Source organism: Rhipicephalus sanguineus, chromosome 6 (genome assembly GCF_013339695.2).
Source record: "Rhipicephalus sanguineus isolate Rsan-2018 chromosome 6, BIME_Rsan_1.4, whole genome shotgun sequence".
Lineage (NCBI taxonomy): Eukaryota > Metazoa > Arthropoda > Arachnida > Ixodida > Ixodidae > Rhipicephalus > Rhipicephalus sanguineus.
In genome coordinates, this window is record NC_051181.1 from 160,723,481 (window position 1) to 160,745,092 (window position 21,612).

Consider the following 21,612-nt stretch of genomic DNA (forward strand, 5'->3'; position numbering starts at 1 on the left):
TGGTAAAGCTGTGCGCAATCAAAAACGCTTCTTGAGAACGCCCTGCTTAGCGCGTTCATCAAAAGTCACAGTAAAAGTAAATACAACGTATCAGAACAATTATTCAATAAGCCAAACCATAAAGCATCGCGACGTAAACCACTAAATAAGAACCATCATTCTCATGTGCGTTCTACAGTAACCATAACGAAAAATAAATCAATACGTGACGCAGGTATAGTCACGTTTTGCTATACTTCATGATTTCTTGGAGAAACTGCGCACTGCATGGTCAGATTACGCCATGTGTGCGACAGTCGTAATATTTGTGCCAGTTTCTTGCTGCGGGTGGCTAAAAGGAGCCGAGACACAAGAATGTGCAGCGCTCCAGAATGTTGCTTTCTAGTAAGAACGTTGTCGACGGTGAAAGGTGCCGTTTATTTGTTCCAAAGAAACGCAACCTGTTGTGCTGGAGAGAGGAAGAAAAATATGTTCCAGCGAGAGCACGCGCAACTTGATTTAGTTTTTTTAAGACTCGTTCCTAATGGTAGTACCGACTCGCAAAACCTACGAACTAGATAAAGAAGGATTTAAGAAAGATAGCACAATAAAATCAGAACATCAAAGACTACTACAGAAACCCAGCGCCGCTATTCGAGTAAGGCCTTTCATCTGTGCTTTTAAGATTCCATTTTAAAAGGAGAAGAGGCGCGAATGAACGAAAGATCTAAAAAAAAAAAACACGCACACACACATGCACCCACTGCAAAGCTTCAGTCAGTCTCGCTCCAGCAACCTCCTTTATATATTATATTTAGTGAGAATGTCCGAGCGGCTACCGCAGTGCATGATTTATACACAAACGGGAGGAAAAAGCGTTCACGCTTGAGGGGAACCAAATCCAGGAACGCAACCCCTCCTTCCTATTGTCCCCCTTTTTTACGAAAGAGAAAAAAACCGGGAATGTCTCCTTTTATGTCAGGCACAATGGGAACGTTCGCTTGTGTTTAGTATTGCCCCTCTGATATAGCTGTTACCCCGTCTGACGTCAATGGCGGAAGGCCGCGATGACTGCTAGGTATTTTACAACGATTCAGCCAGATACTTCTGTCGTGGATAAAAAGGAACGGAACAAGTAGATGCATCCGGAGTGCGAAGAAATGCGCTAACTTCGGAGCATGGCAAACTTCAGAAGAGGCATTTCACTGCAGCACGAAAGACGAGGTCATTTGCCCCATCTGTGCACGCATTTACTCTGTACTTCAAGAAGACGTAAATAAATGCACGGCAAGGTATTTGTCTTTGCAATATACCTTGTCGCAAAACTACGATATAAAGCTGTACTAATCGATATTTTTATTTAAACGCATTGTTTCACTCTCCTTCTATTTAATAAGAAGGTTTTTTTTGAGGCGAACGCTAACCGTAACTCTTTTTTCTTGTGGTCGTCAGTACATTATGTTATAGCCTATATCGTGCCAGCCAATAAGCCCCCCCCCCCCCCCCAAAAAAAAAAACTTGGACGTCGAGCTGTGGGTGCCGTTGTTGTTTTTATTGACGCGTATGAGGTTGTTAAGTGCTATAGAGCCGCCGACAACTCCTGATGACGCCACTAGTCTATGACATTGGGTCAAACTTGAGTTGTTTCTTTGCCAAGAAGTATGAGAGTAGTTTGCCAGTGTTTCTGCCTTTCGGTATCACAGCCGCCACTGAAGCAAAGCCCGCAGGTATCTCTTCAACAGTTCTACCGATATTAACAATTTGGTGACACTATACTGACTGCACCGCTGACTGCAGCCAGGGTATCTAAATTAGTCTGGTTTATCTAACAAGGGTGACAGTTAAATTTGGGTCGATGGAGGTGATCCCGATGGTTCGGATGATCGTGGCGACACGTTGAAGGACTGGACAGGCCCGGTTGTTCAGATCCTGGCAAACTTGGGTTTATTTACACATTTTTACACTGTATGACAAAACAAAGGCCGGGGCGGCCACTGAACAGCTCTCGCGACAACAACTGGGCTGGGCCCGCACCAAGCGTTCAAGCCCTTAAGAGAATATCTCTAAGTCCTTCGTCCCTGGATCAGAGTCGGCGCCAAGCACGACCTCTGTCCCCTCCGCAATCTCTCCGTCGAGCACCAAGCCCCGCCCTCCTCTTCTGTTTCTTCCTTTAAATCCACCCTGTCTCGTCTGAGACCGCCTTACGGGACCAACCCTTTTCGGTACTCCACCAATGAAGCAGAGAACGTTGTTTCTCTCAGAGACGTGTCTCCGCCTCCGCGTTCCCACGCTTTGCTGCCCTCACTATGCGGCAAGCCAACTAAAAAAAAACCATCAATCACATACAAAGTACACTGAAATGAACCACACCAACGTGCCCAGTTTACCATGCCGTCTCGAACCTTGTCTGCGACAAGATGCCGCCGCCTGTTGCAATTACTGCAAAACCACGTCGGTGCTCCTTCAGTGAGGACCGTCGCGACGGCGACACATTGTTTACGTTGTCAGTCTCCGTGAGATCGCTTCCGCCGTACGGGTGACTCCGCCGCGAAACGTGCGGTCGACAAAAGGTCGCGGGGTTCGGCTACAAAGGCGCGGGTAGAGGCGAACGGCCTAATGGCCCTTCCGAGCGCCCCTTTTCCGTCACGCGCCGTCCGCGATTAGTCACCGTTGATCCGTACTGGGGAAATCGTCCCCCGAACATAACTGTGACCCAACCAGTTAGCACAAAATAAAGGGAATCGTTCGAGGGACTCGTCTCTTTGTTAGACATGGCCAATGAAACCAACAGACATTTCAGCCAAGAAAAGCATAGGGAGGACATTATCTGTTGCTTTTACCAGTAGCGCAATAACTGTGACCTAAATTGAAAGGAGTAGAAGTGTACGAAAAAGCACCCTTTTCCGCTGGTGGGGTCCGAACCCACAACCGTCGTATTATGCGTCCGATGCTCTACCAATTGAGCTACGACTAAGGGCGCCCCCTCGTCTATCGTGTATTTTGTTGGGTGTATTGAATGTGCTTATAGCAGCTACGCTGACCAGTTGGCCTAGCTCTTATGTTCGTCGCGGAAGCCCACACGTCGCGTCACGACAGGGATGTCGGTAAAAGGGCAAGGTGCGGTAAAATGCACGCTAGTCTGCCCCTTAACTCAAGTGACAAGTCCTGATCACCGAGGGCTTATGTAGGGTTGAGCTCTCAGCATTGGCATTTGAACTTGGGCTCTAGCCTAATACACACCACGTTGTAGCATGGTCGATAATTTGCGGTTGCCGCTGGCGAATTTCGATTCCTTATATTGCGAAACAGAAAGAACGGGAGATTAGTTAGCAGGGCAACTATAGAGAAAAAGGCATCGCCTGTTCTCTGTCAAGGACAAACGGACAAACAATCATAACTCACACTAACAACATTCGCAGGAATCGCCTCTGCCACTCTTCAAATGGACGACACGTGGCGTGCAACGAACTTCGAAATTGCCATTTCTGCTATGGCCCGAAACGGTGCGCTTGCGAGCACACGACTGCAACTAAACATAGTGGCGCTACCGAAAAGAGCCAATCAACTTTAAGCGCGTTTCGCTGCGAACGGGTCCCCGCCGTCCTTTTATGCGTATATTTTTCGTCTTAACTTATTTTACTATTGTTCGTGCCCGGCCATGCCTTCACGCGCGTCCGCTGAAGCGCGTTTTCCGCTCAAAGATGATTTATAAAACGCTACTTTGCGCAATGAACTACGAGCAGCGCGGTCTCCGCAGTGCGCGCAGTTGTGCGAAAAGGAGGGGCGGACAAATGGGGAGTCGAAGGCGAGTGCGATATAGTGCTGCTGTCATGCTGCAATAATGCTGCCTGCGCGAGCCTGCTTTTCTATGACCCAGGGAGATGGAGAGAAAACCGCCTTTGATCGCTTTCTAGCGCTTTCATTTTGTATTGTTCTTACTTGAGCCCTTGCTTTTTGTTTTCCTCAATGTTTTTGCGAGACGGAGTTTGGGAGAGGATCGCGTTCTATGTAGTGATGATAAGGATTGAAGAAACAAGCGGTGTGAAAATAAAAGGGCGAAAAGAGACAGCATGATTTACAACGTATAGCTTTCTTAGTATTTACTTCTCGTTAATACATCCTTTTCCTTTTTCTTAACTCTTTACGTGGCACCCTGGAGGAAGCGGTCGCTTATGGGAAGGCAGTGTGATGTGGGGTGCTTCGTGTTCCTAAACAACTCTTGATGTTATCGCTTCTTCCGACTTGGAAGCTTCGAAAAAACAGCGAGCGTTGTCCGTAGCAACATATAGACTCTTTTTACACTGACATATTATGTTCGGCCCACCATGGTTACGACGGTATTGTTACAACAGGTACGACGGGTAACACAACAGGTACGATGGTCTTGTTGGGGTGTTTTAGCAGTCACGGTAATACCGTACCGCTTACGCTAGGGTATTACCGTTCGGTTTTAAATGCACCGCGGTCCAAAATTGTTTTAGCTGTGCAAGTCGCTCGATGTGCACGGGAAAATGATGAAATGATTTTAGCGCCTAACACAGCACTTGCAGATTAAAATAACGACGTGTCACGATGATACGGTATATCCGTACTTACTCTGCTGTAAACCAGCACTGCTACAACATCCTATTGTTCAATCACAAAACTTCTCCACTTTGTAACATGGGAAAGAACTATGAAAGTGGCGGCGCTTTCATAAAATTGTGGTCATTATGTTACGGCGCGTATTATTCGGACAGTACGTGCCCCATAGGGGGCGACGGTATGCTGAATTACAACTTCGTGAAGTATCTGCCACAGTGGTCGAGTGGTTATGGCGCTCGACTGCGGACCCGGAGGTCACGGGATCCAATCCCTGCCGCGGCGGCTGCATTTCAGTGGAGCCGAAATGCTCGAGGCCCATGTACCTAGATTTAGCTGCACGTTAAAGAACACCAGATGGTCAAAATTTCCAGGAGCCTTCCACTGCGGCGTCCCTCGTAATCATATTGTGGTTTTAGGACTCCACCATAACTATAACTTTGCGAAACCAGGGTTTAACTTACACGAGCCGAGACACGTGATTATAGGGTAAACGGAATAAAGACATTCGAGATAAAGAAAGACCACTGCGTGTCGGGCGAATGAATGGGACTTCTTGGGAGAAGTGGGTAGCTGTGAGACAGAAGCGCGACAGCTCGACTCTATAGGTGAGTCTCCTGGCAGAAGCATAGCCCTGTGCTCTATGTATTATACAGCACGTGCGAGCAAAACGCGGCGGAGACGACAGTGCGGTAAGCGCAGTCGGAAGTCGATAAAGGCCGCGTCGAGCCGTAACGGCGTGATCAGGGTTCCCGAAACCTTGCGCTAATGGGTCGTCCTCGCTTGGCTGAGCGGGCTCGACGCAGCTATACCGTCGGGATCGCATTCTTCTCTGGCAATGTTCGCGCGCGCAGTCGTACGACACGCACCGACGGCGCCGCAACGTGGCGGGCGTTCGCTGCACCAAAACCAAGGCGCCTCGCGAGCAATGAGTGTTCCGTGAACGCTTCATCGCGATGTTGCGGCTGCGAAAGCGTTGTGTACCGATACATTGTTTAGGAGAGTTGCCAAAAAAAAAAAAGACTCACACGGTCCTTTATGCATTTGCCTAAGACGATTGAAGGCGAAAGCCGTCTTCTTCATTTTCATCCTTCACAGAAAAAGCTGCCATGAGTTCACAACTGCCTATTTTGGTGGCGTAGCTGTCCGCCGCCGCCACCGGGATCCGTGATCGCTATCGCGCACAACGAGAAAAAATATCCACGATCAAGAAGGATTCGAACCTAGGGCATCTACTCGTTAGTCGAGTATCCTACGCTGCTTGAAATTCCTTCGCAAAATTACGCTACACAGGCGTGATGTCGGGCAACGAATCAGGTTAAGCAGATGCAATACAGCGTGATAGAAGAGTGAAATAACAAACAGGCGCCACACAACGCGAATATCACATGAGTCGGTAGTTTCAAGCTTACCACCCAATACAAAGGTCTCAGACACAATTCTCCGTCGCCGTTAGCCCCAGCATGTGCCAAAGGGCACATAATGTCTTACAAATACGTAGGGGGTATCTCATTTCTCCACAAAATTAAGAATAATGTCTTCGTACATACTCCCCTATTTCGCAAGATTATGATTTATGGCGCAGTGGGCACCTTGTAGTAGTCGTCCCAAGAGAGTTACAACGGGCTCTATAAGGGCCGATTCTCCGCAGCATTCGCCGAGACTTTGCTGCGCGGTCCGTGCAGGCTTGACGTTTTTTTTCACCTGGGTATACTGCATTGACCTCGTCCCCTCCTCCCCCCCCCCCTTCTGAAGACTTGCTGCACGTGCCTAATGTGGTTTTTCCCTACCTCCTGGATCTGAGGCGGTGCAAGCTTCCTGCACCTCGCATGGTTTTGCACGGCCTCCGTGATCGGCTCGCGGCGACGACGTCGTGCGAAGTCATGTTCTGGCGTCATCATTCTGGAAATCTTTGACGTAGATGATGGCGTCATGTTACATTATATTGCTACGTAGCTAACCCATCAAGAGCCAGACATTCTGCGTACAGAAGACGACAAAGAGGACTGGCCTGGCTGTCTGCTGTGGGTGCTGTCCTCCATCTTGCTCGATGCTGTGCACATCAGTGTAAATACACTTGTAAATAGTCACGCCTCGTGTCATTTTATGTAACATCTTTGTGGTGGAGGTGACCTTCTCTGGACGCTCGCAGCAGGAAAACTAGATATTGCAGCTTATGGAGGTGAAGCTGCAATACCATCGACGCCTGTAAATCCTCTACTGACGCTCCCCACACACCACAGCCTGCTTGAAGTAAAAGTCGACAATGTTCCTGTGACCGCCCTCGTTGACACAGGCGCGCACCTGTCTATTATGAGCGCTCCTCTACGCCGCCGTTTGCAGAAGATTATGACGCCGTCCACGACACAGGCAATACGTGTTGCGATGGCGGTACTGTGGATCATCGGAATGTGCACTGCTCGTGTCAGCATTGCCGGTCGTCACACCGTCGTCCTTTTCGCCGTTCTGGCTCGTTGCCCTCATGACCTCATACTTGGCCTTGATTTCCTTTCGGCACACTCGGCCTTAATTGACTGTTCTTCTGGCACACTCAGCCTCGATCTTCCTCTTCTCGCCGATACCTGTGAAAAGCCCGTCAGCCGCTTGAGCCCAACCTCTTTTGTTCGCCTGCCACCTCGAGCAGTGACGCACGTCTGTTTGTCATCGACCCCTCCAGTTCCCGACGGCGACTACATCGTTACACCTATAACTGACGCACGACTGACGCGCAATATTACTGTGCCGCATACCATCGCCACTATAGTGGACAACTCCGTCTTCCTTCCGCTCCTCAATTTTGGCCTCATTCCCCAAGTGTTGCCCTACCAGATGTCGCTAGCCCAACTCACTGCTATAACCGACGACGATGACATCAACGTTGTCGCCGTAACTGCTCCAGACCAAGCTGAAGTCTCACGGTTACCCGGTTCTGACGACGCCATTTTTCGAAACATGATTGGATCAGACCTTTCGCCTGATCAGGCCGACGCCCTCTCCCAGGTTTTGGCCTCCTATAGTGACATTTTCGATATTCATGATCGTCCCTTGGGCCAGACTAAGATTGTCACTCACCGAATTAACACAGGTGACTCTGCGCCCATCCACCGTCGGCCTTACCGCGTGTCTGCATCAGAGCGAGCAGTGATTCAAAAAGAAGTGGCCAAAATGCTAGCGAAAGACATAATCGAACCATCGTCTAGCCCTTGGGCCTCCCCCGTGGTATTAGTAAAGAAGAAAGACGGCTCCTGGCGTTTCTGCATTGATTATCGGCACCTCAGCAAAATTACCAAGAAAGACGTGTATCCTCTTCCACGTATTGACGACGCACTCGACTGTCTCCATGGCGCCACCTTCTTTTCATCTCTCAACCTCCGATCTGGCTACTGGCAAATTGCTGTAGACGACATGGATCGTGAGAAGACCGCCTTCGTTACCCCTGACGGCCTTTACCAATTCAAGGTCATGCCCTTCGGTCTTTGCAACGCTCCAGCAACCTTCGAGAGAATGATGGACACGCTGTTTCAAGGATTTAAATGGTCGACGTGCTTGTGTTACTTGGACGACGTGATCATCTTCTCACCCACTTTCGCCACACACCTTGAACGCCTTTCGACCATTCTATCAATATTCCGACAAGCTGGCCTCCAGCTCAATTCCTCGAAGTGCCACTTCGGTCTTCGTCAAATTACTGTGTTGGGCCACCTCGTTGACGCTTCCGGTGTACGACCAGACCCGGCCAAAGTCCGCGCTGTAACGAACTTCCCCGTTCCTCGCTCTGTCCATGATGTTCGCAGTTTTGTGGGCCTGTGCTCGTACTTCCGCCGTTTCGTGAAAAACTTTGCGGCACTCGCACGCCCACTCACTGATCTTCTCAAACAAGACGTCCCCCTTTTGTTGGGTCCTCTCCAAGCTGACGCCTTTTCTCAGCTAATCACCGCACTAACGACACCACCTATTCTTGCACATTTTGACCCAGATGCTCCTACAGAAGTGCGCACAGACGCTAGTGGTCACGGCATCGGTGCAGTATTGGCCCAAACTCAGCGGGGCACTGATCGTGTTATTGCGTACGCAAGTCGGCTCCTCTCGAAGTCTGAACGCAACTACTCTATAACAGAACGGGAATGCCTTGCCCTTGTCTGGGCGGTTTCAAAATTCCGCCCTTACTTATATGGCCGCCCATTCCGTGTCGTAACTGATCATCACGCGCTCTGTTGGCTTTCTTCACTGAAGGACCCTACTGGACGACTTGGCCGGTGGGCGCTGCGTCTTCAGGAGTATTCCTACTCAGTTGCCTACAAGTCTGGACGCCTCCATCTGGACGCCGATTGCTTGTCTCGTTACCCTGTTGAAAAGCCAGACGGATGGGTCATCCAGCCTAGCCCCAGCGTCATGTCGATGTCTCAGTTTCTTCAGATTGGTGAAGAACAACGTCGCGATGCTTCCTTGCGATCACTCATTAGCCGTCTCGAATCTGCCCCTAACGACGCGTCACTCCGCATGTTCGTCCTCGTGAATGGCACGCTGTACCGTCGTAGCGTTCTGCCCGATGGCCCCGAGTTCCTTCTCGTCGTGCCTAAACATTTGCGTTCAACGGTCCTGCATGAGCTTCACGACGAGCCCACTGCCGGCCACCTGGGCATATCTCGCACGTACGACCGTGTCCGGCGCCGCTTCTTTTGGCGCGGTCTCGCCCGGTCCGTTCGACGTTACGTGGCCTCCTGCGATAAATGCCAACGTCGGAAGCGTCCTGCCGCACCCCCTGCTGGACTCCTTCACCCGATCTCCATCCCTACCGAACCTTTCTTCCGTGTTGGTGTAGACCTTCTCGGCCCTTTTCCTGAGTCCAACTCTGGCAACAAGTGGGTCGCCGTTGCTATAGACCATGCGACCAGGTACGCCATCACTCGAGCGCTCCCCACCAGCACTGCTACTGACGTTGCCGACTTTCTGCTCCACGACGTCATTCTACACCATGGCGCTCCTCGTCAACTGCTCACCGATCGTGGCCGCGCATTTTTGTCACGAGTCATTGACGATCTTTTACGCTCTTCCTCAACGCAGCACAAGTTGACCACTTCCTACCATCCCCAAACAAATGGCCTCACCGAGCGCCTAAATCGCACTCTCACGGACATGCTCTCCCTGTATGTCTCATCTGACCACCATGACTGGGACCTGGCGCTACCTCACGTGACCTTCGCTTACAATTCATCGCGTCATGATACCGCTGGTTACTCACCTTTTTATATGCTCTATGGCCGTGATCCGACGTTACCACTGGACACCCTACTTCCGGCTACTACATCTCCGCCGAGCGAATACGCACGGGATGCTATCGCTCGTGCCGACCACGCGCGTCAGATAGCCCGCTCTAGGCTGTCGGCTTCACAAGCAGCCCAGAAGACCCTCTACGACAGCAGGCATGTCGACGTTCGTTTCTCGCCTGGTTCCCTAGTTCTCCTGTGGTGCCCGGTTCGTCGTGTTGGCCTGTCCGAGAAGTTGTTATCCCGCTACATGGGTCCGTACCGTATCGTCCGCCAGGTAACAGACGTCACCTACGAGATCGTTCCCGTTTCCGAGACTAGCCCGCCTGCAAACACGCCCAGTGACGTAGTGCACGTCAGTCGGCTAAAACAATACCGCCCTCCTTCTGAAGAACATGGTTAAAGCGCACCGAGACGGCGCTTTTACCGCCGGGGGTAATGCTACGTAGCTAACCCATCAAGAGCCAGACATTCTGCGTACAGAAGACGACAAAGAGGACTGGCCTGGCTGTCTGCTGTGGGTGCTGTCCTCCATCTTGCTCGATGCTGTGCACATCAGTGTAAATACACTTGTAAATAGTCACGCCTCGTGTCATTTTACGTAACAATATCATTGAGGCTATGTGACTTTTGGCACGCTGACTCAGCGCCTCCTCTATCTTTCTGACTGCACAAACGCTTGAGTATCACGGTACTTTTGACCAACTTTTACTGCTTAGTTATTGTTTTCTTTTTGAATCACTCGTGTTGACACCGACGATAATGTCTCGCGAAGTATCGTCAGGTCTCGCCGAACTTTGAAAACTTCTTGACTAAAAAATATGTCTTAGCACGCGGAAAGCACACGTAAAAGCCCGTCACTACCGACGTGAAGGCGTTCATAAGATGCGGTTTAGATTTTGTCCTTTGCATGTCTCAGGCCGACAATGCAATATTTCCTATTTAGAAACCTTGTTATTGTACCTTTTCGCTCGAGGCCCATTTCTTGTATGTTTTGCTGGAATAAACTTTCATATTCATATTCTTCTCCTTCTTCTTGTTCTTCGTATTATTATTATTATTATTATTATTATTATTATTATTATTATTATTATTATTATTATTATTATTATTATTACTATTATTATTACTACTATTATTATTATTATTATTATTATTATTATTATTATTATTATTATTATTATTATTATTATTATTATTATTATTATTATTATAGTTTCTCTGTGAGCTGGACAGCTGTAGATGCCTCCACATTGTAAAGAAGATATGAAAGATGCTAGCAGGCTGCATTATACGCACACAACTGAGTACACAGTTAACTAATCACAAAACAAACGCATCTTTAATTTTTCTATGCTAGTGCTAGCTGCATAGCGACTACTTTGGCTCAGTCGCTCGCTGCTCAATTTTTCAGTCGCGCGACTGCAGTCGCAAACCTCTGAACCAATCAGATGCGCAGGAACAGGACATCAGCCTATTTGACGGGGCAACGGCAATGCAAGCTGTGTACGAGCAGACGTGAATTCTATATGGCGACGCATATAGGTCGCACGCAGGTGTGAACATCGGTTGCTTTGTGTCGCTTTTTGACCGTCAGTCGCAAACGGTCGCGCGACCGTTGCTAGTCGCCGGTGTGAACGAGCCTTAACGGCGGTCTTGATTTGTGCGTGAAGTTCGAGGGAAGCACTGTTCGATTCGAAGCAATAATACCACTGAGTGCAGAGTGTGGCCTAGAAGTAGTTAGTGAAACGAGGTGGTGCGATGGAATCCGGGAGAAATGTTCAATGTACTTGTTGAAATACCTAATACGTTTATAAGAGTAGTGGAACTCTCGGTCATTCACTTTTCCAAGCGTCTAACATTGCTCCATATTTTATCGGATTCCATACGCCTACTCTATCTCCCGATAAGTTTGACTACCTAGGGTTCTTTAACGTGCGCTAGAATCACACATTAGACGAGAATCGAGCATTTCATCTCCAGTGAAATGCGACCAGCGCTGCCGGGATTGAACCTGCGTCTTACGGCTCAGCAGCCGAGCACCGTAACCTTTGGGCCTCCGCTGCGTCGTCATTAACTTCGTCTCTATATACTTGATTGGGCGAGATATTTAACACAGCGGACAAGCCCAATACATGAAAATATTTCACAAGAAACAAAAACGAGGTGTAAAGCGCAGACGTCCACAAATAAAATTATTTTTAGGAAATCAGCGTCTGTCCTGTTGTAAGTCGCTGGGGCAGATGTGGTTGGGAGTGTACTGCGCGAGTGCTTCCTCTGTGCTAACTGTAGCTGCGTCTGTAGCTGCGGGGAGAACATGGTACACCTACTTTTGCCACTTGTCTCGATCTGAGGTACCAATGCATTCATTCAATGGCAAATGCATTGCGACGACTAGACGATCGTCCGCCGAACACATAGACACTACTGAAACACCACTTCCACCGTTGATTGGCACATATGACAGTGCTGACTCTTTCGTACTTTTTCAAAACCACTGCCTTGTGCGAGCACGATTGACTGCGCGAAGGTCTCCGCCATAAGCGCACATTCATCGCTCTTCTTTCTATTCTTTTTACCCAAAGCAGCGTAGCCAATGAAACTGTTTCTTTTTGTTTGTTCGTTGCTAGCATTAAGAGGACACAGGTCCTCGTGACCTGTGTCATTTGTACGTTATCAAATCTGTCAGTGACATTATTCCGTTTACATCGGCATCTTCCGTATGTACGTAGTTCTTTAAGAAGGTGGAACGATTCGCTGCATGTAATTTACAATCACTGGCTTTACAAAACTCCACTATGGCAAATCAGTTATATGAAAGCCCGCAAGGTGGGGGATGAAAAGGAAAGAAATAGCCATTCATTCTCTTGTGGACAAAACTACAAAGGGCCTAGATTTCTCTGAAAGAAGGCTTCGCAGTTGAAGAAACTTTCATCCTGTTCAGGAGTCCGAACCCGAGACCAACACTTTTCCAGGGTTGTTCCTCTACTATATGAGCCATATTTGAAGCTAGCGAATGCCGCGGGAGGGCTGGTTAAAAGATAAAGCGTATGGCTTTTGCCGTAGCTTGAGCTAAAAGCGGTTGAACGCAGTCCTTCCGAACACCGTCGATCGCCGTTTCCGGTATGCAATGAAGACTAAGAAATGTAATACACACACATAATGAACGATACAACGCTGCTTTCACGACGTTTTAGAAAGATACCGAAACTACAGGCATTTTTCCGCAATAACTTTCGCTCCCAGAAGAAGGGGTCTGGAACTGAAATAAAAAAAAAAAAAATATTCTTGAGAAAGTCGCGATGAAGCAAGCCGGAGTTATGGAATGACGTGTTTCACGACGCAGCGGCGGTGTCACTTTCCATTTGAAGCGGCAGGTACCTAAGCAGTCACAAACATATCCACGGAAGGGGGCAGGCGCTAAAGAGAAGCTCATTACGGGAGAGCACTTTAGACAGAGCGTATGGGCAAAAATAGGGGGAATTATAGAGGGGTCTTATGGCAAATAAGAGGTACCTCATCTTTGACGGATGAAAGTTATAGAAGAAGTTAATTCTTTCACGGTGGCATTTCAAAAGAGTCGAACCTTGGCGAGACAGGATGGCGAATTACACTCAGAGCCAGAGCGAGTGCAGGCCGGGTTGGAAAGTGAGGAGTGCGTCCGCTTTGCCGCCGAGTCGAAAAACCGAAATCTACTTCGCGACGACGACGCGACGCGTGGCTTGACGTTTCTCAATTTTCCGATCGATGGGGCTGGCGTGACCGGCTACTATAATACAGCGGCGCCGCGCCCGTGGCGTACGTACCGTACCGTACGTCTCCATTAGCGGAGAAATGAGAACGCCTTTCTCATTTCCAGTTACAAATAGGTTATTACGGATCCCGTCGCTGGCCCCTCGGCGCGCGGCGCCTTTCGAGTGATTAAACAGAGCGGGACGCACCAAAAACGCAAGGCGACGGGCGAGCTGTGCGCGCACGTCTTCTCTGCCCTCGCTGTTCTGTCGTTGTGACGGCACTCTCTTTTATCACCCCTTCGGACGACAGAAAGGAAATTATACCAACGCCCCCACGTCGGCGAACTTTGTATTCATGGCCGTGACGACCTATCGATTCCTGGAGGCTATACCCTCCCATTTGCTTGCTTTTGCGTTATGCCGCCGTTGCTGTAATAGGAATGAGGGTCCTATTAAAAATTATTCGAGTAATGGGCGCGACCGTTGTGTACTGTAGCATGGTTTTAACAAATACGTCGGCGCGAGAAACAATTAGTCGCTAGATCGTTGTAGGAACCTGTTGAAATGCCTTCCTGATATTCCTGACCGCATTTATTAATTAGAGAAGGTATAGGTACTTATCTGCGCCATTTTCGATGCAAGGTACATGGTTGTACACCGCGATATCTCGTCGAATGGCTATTTCGCCTGCCTGTGTTTCTGCCGCCAATATGTGTTATCCACGAAGGTATAGAGTTGACGTCTAGCTGCTGGACAAAGAATAGCAGAGACGATTATTTCCACTGAATCCTGAAAAACATTTGCGTTGGCTTGCAATCAATGAAGTTCCATCTGGGGCTATAGGCAGTAGCGAGTAATGGCTTGTATACTTAAGCGAATCCACCTAACGGTGGTGCTGTGACCTATGTTGTAGCTACTACTTTTAGTAAAATGGGAACATGTTCAGCTGGCATTTCGCATAGTTCTAAAGCGTGTCCGTGCTTTCAAAGCACGTCAGCTTGAGCTTTGGTATATTTGGTTCGAGTGCCGCGATGGTTTTTTAGAAGCTGTAGCGGCTGCAGCGTGACGAAGGTTAGCGTTACGTGGATAATGCACGTTCTGGAGTCGTGCGTGACTGGTGCGGGAGTAATTCTTTCACTGAAAAGATCTTTCGGTTTGGCGGTTTCCTTAGTGCTACCTCGTTATACTAGCACAGGGTAGCCAGCCGGTCTGGGCACTGCATAGCTAATTACTGTTTTTTTTTTCTTTTGTCTGCTTCTTCTTCCTCAAAAACTTATCTTCGCAGCGGCTTAACATAGGTGGGAAGTTTCTCACCGAGCACATTTTGTTTAGAAAAAAAAGGGGGAAGATTATTTATTTATTTATTTATTTATTTATTTATTTATTTATTTATTTATTTATTTATTTATTTATTTATTTATTTATTTATTTATTTATTTAAAGTACCTTACAGGCCCCATGGGGAGCATTGTACTGTGTACTGTAACTATATGTACTGTACTGTGGTAGAGATTTAGGATTCTCCTAACCATTTACATAATAACGCACAACAAACGCCCATTTTTGTTAGATATAAGCATGAAGATTTGTGTACGTGCTACGTATGTAAGCACTTCATAACGGGGATTATGTAAACATTGTACGTACACTGAACGCCAATGCAGTTTGAGCGCTAGAACTGTTATGTATAGTAATAAAAAGATTATTCCATATAACATGAAGACACTACGATGTCAAATCGACATATTTAAAGCACAATGACCTTTTAATAGTATAACGCGACATTTTTAGTGGTTTTCCTGATTTATTTCATTTTCTACGACAAAACCATCATATATGTCCGGCTCGGTAGGTTGCCTATGCTTGACTAATACTCGTGAATGGGAATACGCCATTGCGACACAAGGAATGTAAAGGACTTAATATACATAAATGTGCGTGCCAATGCGGTGGGAGAGGCGCATAAAGATAATCGTTGCATAAGACCACACTTTGCATTAAGTGAAACGAAACAGTTGAAAATATCGCCTCACTTACTACAGCTTCGCCTCATATACAGTCAGCACTGCATAAGTCTGTTTCTGTAACACTCTACTTATTAATCGAATTGCACTGAATTGACGTAAAATTGAACCCTCGAGTACATGGTTCTTGCCGCGATTGTTCAGACAGTTACATGACAACTATATAACTGCAAATACCACACTGACATGGCGAGCGCACTAGGATCAGGAGGCTACAGTAACGCAGTATTGCCTATGTAGGGCAGATGTAAAATACTAAACAGCCCTGCACTGTCTATCACTGTGCCAGTGGCTGTACTGCACTAGCGGCCAACTTACAGTGGTAGCGAGCACATTGCATTCTGCTCTATCCTGCCTGTACAAAATCGGTGAGGTTCGTGATGCCCACTCAATTGTGCGCAGTGGATGCATTCTTCCTTTTCATGGGCGTATTCGCCAGCAAAAGTCTCGCGTTTATCGAATCGCGTTTATCGGCCGATGTCTCACATTGGTGCACATACTTCCCTTCTGACGTTAGTGAGCGTGCTAGTACTAAAACGGGAAATGTGAAAGCTATTTAAAGTTGGTAATCCCTTTATGGATAACATATCTAGCTTGAATGAAGTGCGCATCCTTTTTAACACGTCCGGTGTTTTTCAAAACGAGAACGAATGTAAACGAAGCACAATAAAACTGCCACATAAGCTGACGCAGCACTGAAAATGTAGTCAGTAGGAGCTGGTTGGAATATATGCTTTCATCTTTCGTGCCCAGAAGAAATGTTGTAGGAAGAAAAACGAGGGAGCTGGCGCTGTGGAATACATGCTTCGTAAATTATTTCTCAACTTGCCGTTCCGTATGCGGTGGCGCATAGTATTAACAATAAAGAAACTCAAGTAAGAGCAAAGTTCAGAGCTTATTCTCCACAATCCGCGCCGGAACAAATCTCGTGCTCACCATTCCGTGCGCGACCCGGCGGACATTCATCTAATCACGAGCTCCCCAGCAAGCAAGCGCACAACTTCTGTCTGCATGAAATCGAGTTACTGTCGTGATGAACGATGCGGAAGGAAACCTCGCTGATGAAATTCCGTTTTTCAAGTCTGTTTTCGTTTCAAAACGCACGCGGAAGAAGAATTCTGGGATCCGCGGTATAGCTCTCCATGTAGAAAAAGCACCGACGCTGCTTTGCCTTGTTCCGGAAGTGGTCGCTGTCGAATGTTGCCACAATCGTTCTGTTGTTTTATTTTGCGCGTTCGCGCTGCCTGGGGCCTTTGTGTTGTCACGGCTCTGTGTGCGCGCTATTCATCAATGTTAAAATGTGGTACGCAATGCCTTTTCCCGGTCGGGTTCACGCGTTGGGAGGCATAAAGTGGATGCCGGCGAAAGAGGATTGATTATTCGCGGTTGGCCTCTCGAATCGCATTTCATCCGCACAGGCGCCAACAGAATGCCCTTACCTGTCTTTTTCACAGGTGCTCTTTTTCTTAGCCTTCTTCAACTTGTCGTTGCTTTTTTTATTGCTGCTGCTGTTGTTAGATTTTTATCCGTACACCTGCCTCCCGAAGCTGAAGTAATTAAATGGTAGCAAAAGTTTTTTGTCTGCTCTGGCGCACATGGTAACATCATACAGCTATGTCAATGTACAGGAATGCTTAGAGTACAACGTGGGCGAATGAACGTGAAGCAAGAAAAGTAATAAATGATGTTCGTGTTTAATCAATTAAAAAACGAACTTCGAAATATGAAGGGGCCTGCAGGGAAAGCACAACGCTTTTCTTGTTGCTTTATAGTCGACAAAATGCAAACACAAAAAAATGCGTATTCGATCAGCCCGCTTGAACCGGAACGGGGGTAGCCATGCATTATTACTACTGCATGATTCTATATAAACGCGCAATTTCGATGTCGGCGCATTCACTTCCTGTTTTTTTTTTTTTTTAGTACAATGACATACTGCAGCACTCTTAAACCCCAGCGCGTTAACGATACAGGTAATGAGGAAGGTACCAGCAGTTGTAACGGAGGCTGACTGGCAGTTCTCTATCCAACCTGACACAGCGAGCCCCCCTCTTATCGTTTTTGATGCCGAGTCCGCTCACGTCATTTTTATTTGCGCAGAGCTTTACGTTCTTATAGTAAACGATGAAGCTATACCTCACTGCAAACAGCCACCCCGTTTCGAAGTCTGCCTTACGACATGGAAGATTATGTATTGTTATCTGAATGTAACGATACCAGTAGCCATTAGCAACAAATGACAACATATTATGATGACTAATCACTCTACAAGAGGGAAAAACTAACATACGCGCCTTGAATATTATTTGGAAATAACCTACGTAAAATAGTCTACAAGGTCACTTGAGTGATGTTTCCGTCATTTTTTTTTTTCACGCAAAAACCAAAAACGTCGGTTAAAATGACAGATATAGTACCTAATGGCAGCAAGTGTGCTTTTAAGCTTGTAAAATAAAGTGTTCGGTAATACAGAAAAGAGCGCAGTGCTACTTTGCGTACATACTCTCCGAATAGCGCTCGCTCATAATGACAGGATGCCAGGCTGATGAGATTCGACAGGATAGTGGGAGCATGAACGACAAGCTGAGAATGCAATTATTATCATCATGTATGAACAAATCCATAGTTTCTCCGTTTCGTCCCATCCTCCACGACCACACAATTACTTAGGCCCAAGTTCCATCCCAACTATAACCCATTTAATTTGTCATTCCAGCACGCAGACGCGTCTACATTAGCAGGCATTCCGCATGCTATAGAGTTCGATTCAACGCAATGTCGGAAAACGTTCGCGTTTATTTTTGTGCAATAACAAGTGCACACGCTTTGTAAAGCCCTCGTGGGGCTGCATTTAACACTCCGTAAATCCATGACGGCCATCTACATACAGAATTTTACAGTCCTTGTTCCTTTGTGTTTGGAAAAGCACGCAAATGCATGCGTTGATTGTGCATCGCGATGCTAGTTCTTGATGAGCACCTTATTTTCTACGCAGTGTAGGGTAGCCAACTGGAAGTGTTTCTGGTACCCTCCCTGCATTCTCCTTTTTCTGTTTCCTTCCTTCCTTCCTTCCTTCGTGGATAATTGTGAGCGGAGCCAGTAGGCCAATACAACCAGCAAAACTGAATGTGCTAAATGCATTTCGATAGCAGGTTGAAGAACAATATGAGCCTTCATCCTTCAGCGTTTATGCTGAACTAGCGAATATCCACTTGTATGGCATACATCTACACACTTTAGTTGTGCCGCGAGATTCGCGGCTTTCCGATTGCCCTGTGCCTTGACACGTGATTTACCTAAATTGAATTGTTCTCACAAAAAAGATAAATTGGCAGGCAGTAGTAGGACGGCAAGCGATTACCAGGCCCGTTGCATGATCCCTAGATTCCAGTTGATACAATCCGAAACGTTAGGAATCTTGTCACACGTAGCACTGACTAACATTTTAGAGTCACAATCATTGTTGTAGAAACTATCTTGTACACTGGCAGCGCTTCTAATTGAAACGTCGCCGTGAGCTTAAACATGTTAAATGAGATCGTCAGTTTCTGTATAACAGGTAGATGTAATATAGCGATACCTACGGGGGAAGCATTTAGAAGAGAGAAAATCCCCTGGAGAAACAAAGATGCCCAGCATATGTAAAGCAATTTTAACGGGAAGTGCTATAAGCGAGAAACAGTTCATTATAAAGTGCAGCCCTTAGCCTACCGTTGTCCCTCGCCGTAACCGAGCACAGCGAGAGATGAAAAGGTGAGGAGGAAAGCGCAGCGCCGCACGAAATTAGTGGATGACGCCATAGCATCTGTCATCTGATTGTATGCTCAACGCGCATAACGTTATTACTTTGTTACCTTGGACGAGTAATGTATTAAAGCCGGCGCGCTTGATCCACTCAAATTTTTCTGACCATAAGGCTTCCTTCATGAGGATCAAGGACTTAGAGAGGAATGTTTTTTGAAGAGCAGGTATATGTGAAAAATAGTTGTCTGTAACTGTACGTGCATCCGTGTCTCTCTCAAGTTCCTTGCCTGAATACACCTCTAAGTGAAAACACGCACAGAGCTGCGCTCAAATTTTGCGTTGGGGAGTATCGTTATCGTCGGGAATGTTCTGGCTACTCCCTTCTACCATATATTTCAGTGGGCTGTCAAACAAACAGTCACCGTTCTGGTTGCCAATATTTTCCGTTGTTCTACATTGACTGAAGCGTCATTGGTAGTACGTGAATACACAGAAAAAAAGAACAGTGGTTTAGGAGATTCCAGAAAATCAGCATTGCTACGTCCACGTTAGGCGCTTATCGAAATGCCTCGTATTGGTAGTCTTGACTTTCTCAAACAGCTGAGAGCCCACCGAGATTCTGCTAGCTCTATATAAGGAGCAGAGAGGTCAACCACGGGAACCTTCCGGTGGCCTTCTCTGCAATGAGTGGCGGGGTAAGGGCAGAGAAGGGCAGAAAAAAAGAGGCTCACCTGTAGTCACCCTGTTGGAGCCGAATCTTCTCGAATGTGATGCGCACTCTCTCGTTGAAGCGCGCCACAAAGCTGTACAGGCAGCGCACGTTCTTGGGATACGTGGACGGGTAGAGCGGAGAGTAGAAGTGGCCGTGACCCTCCGTGCGATTGGCGCTCGCGAACCGGTAGCTGCACGTCGTGTTGGGAACGGCCACGCCGTCCACTCTGTACATGTCTGCGTTGAAAAGAAGACAAACAAAGAAGGCTGCTTATATGCAGCTCTTGCGCACCGTATTATGTAACTTTTGGATTTATTTATCAAGCACTAATGCGAGTTCTGTTAACAAAAAAACAAACAAAAAAAAACAGACAAACAAGAAAGTCGCGCGAAAATTTGTTCTCTGCTATCATGAAGACTAAACAGATTTGATAACTAGCGATTAGGTTAAACCCGAGTGCTTGTGCCGCACTATCACTGTTGTGGTTATATCAATAAAAGCCTCAGAATAGCACCTTTGTTCGTACCTTGAGAAAAAATAGTCAAGGTTTATCCTCCGGCTGTTTATTCCGTGCAGATTTTAGCTTGATTGTTAACGGCTGTAGATTTGGTGCCTGATATGACAGTGAATCGGGCAGTTCTGGCAAGGTACATCGTACTGCCTTTGTGAAGGCTCGCTCTAGGGCAGTGATTCTCAAATGGGGGTCCGTGAAGCTATTATTGAGATAAAAATTACAGGGACACTCTCGGCGGATTTTTGCCGTCGCCGTTGCCATCGCCGTCACGTCTCGGATATGTGTATGTATGTGTATATAAAAAAGTCACAAAGAAAAATAAAGCAGAAGAAAAAAAATTCCAAAGCACCCGGCCGGGGATTCGAACCATCGACCCCTCGCTCCCCAGCGCGCTGCGTTAGACACCCAACCAAGCGCCATGCCGGCGCGCCGGCGAAATAACAGCGAGTTATTTACATACGCCATTTACCGCTGGTGTTATGCAGATCTCGGCAGAGCTTGAGCGTGTTTTCTATCAGGCAACGCTTCTACATTTTCTTTCATTTTGAAAACTGCCCTTGAGACGCGCACGACAAAGTGGCCCCTTTCTCTACCCACTCGTGATGTTGAACGAAAAAAAAAAGAACACCGGGCACACCTAGAGTTGCTGTATATGGTACCTTTAGGTAGCAGAGTTGCGCATCTGTTTTCCAAACGCCGCTAGCAACCACGCATTGCGGAGAAGCTGACGCTCGGGTCAATTTTTGTATTTCTCGACTCCGCCGCTGCAGCTCACTCAATTAACACTAGTCATCGACAGCCAATGTTTATCGCCGGCCTTCGACACGCCAGACATGTTTATCGGTGACGCGGTAGGCATGTCGCCTGCAAAAATGGAGTGCGACTTCACCGCATAGCTGTGGTTGCTAGCCGGACCTATGCGCTACTCTGCTACCTAAAGGTAGCATATACAGTGACTCTAGGCACACCTTGCGTCAGACGCCCCCGTATGGCAGGAGACGCAGAGGGGTCACTGCACGCGCCGCAGTTTAAAAGAAAAAGAAATATCTGAGCATCT

The 21,612-nt window shown here is 47.4% G+C and overlaps 1 protein-coding gene across 1 annotated transcript in view; it reads right to left on the minus strand.

The window, feature by feature from the left end:
• LOC119396932 (suppressor of lurcher protein 1) overlaps positions 1 to 21,612 on the minus strand; it is a 113,373-nt gene that overhangs the window by 52,136 nt on the left and 39,625 nt on the right. The window contains exon 6 of the mRNA XM_037664317.2: positions 20,061 to 20,277. Coding sequence (XP_037520245.1) covers positions 20,061 to 20,277 — 217 coding nt within the window. The remainder of the gene's footprint in view (positions 1 to 20,060; positions 20,278 to 21,612) is intronic.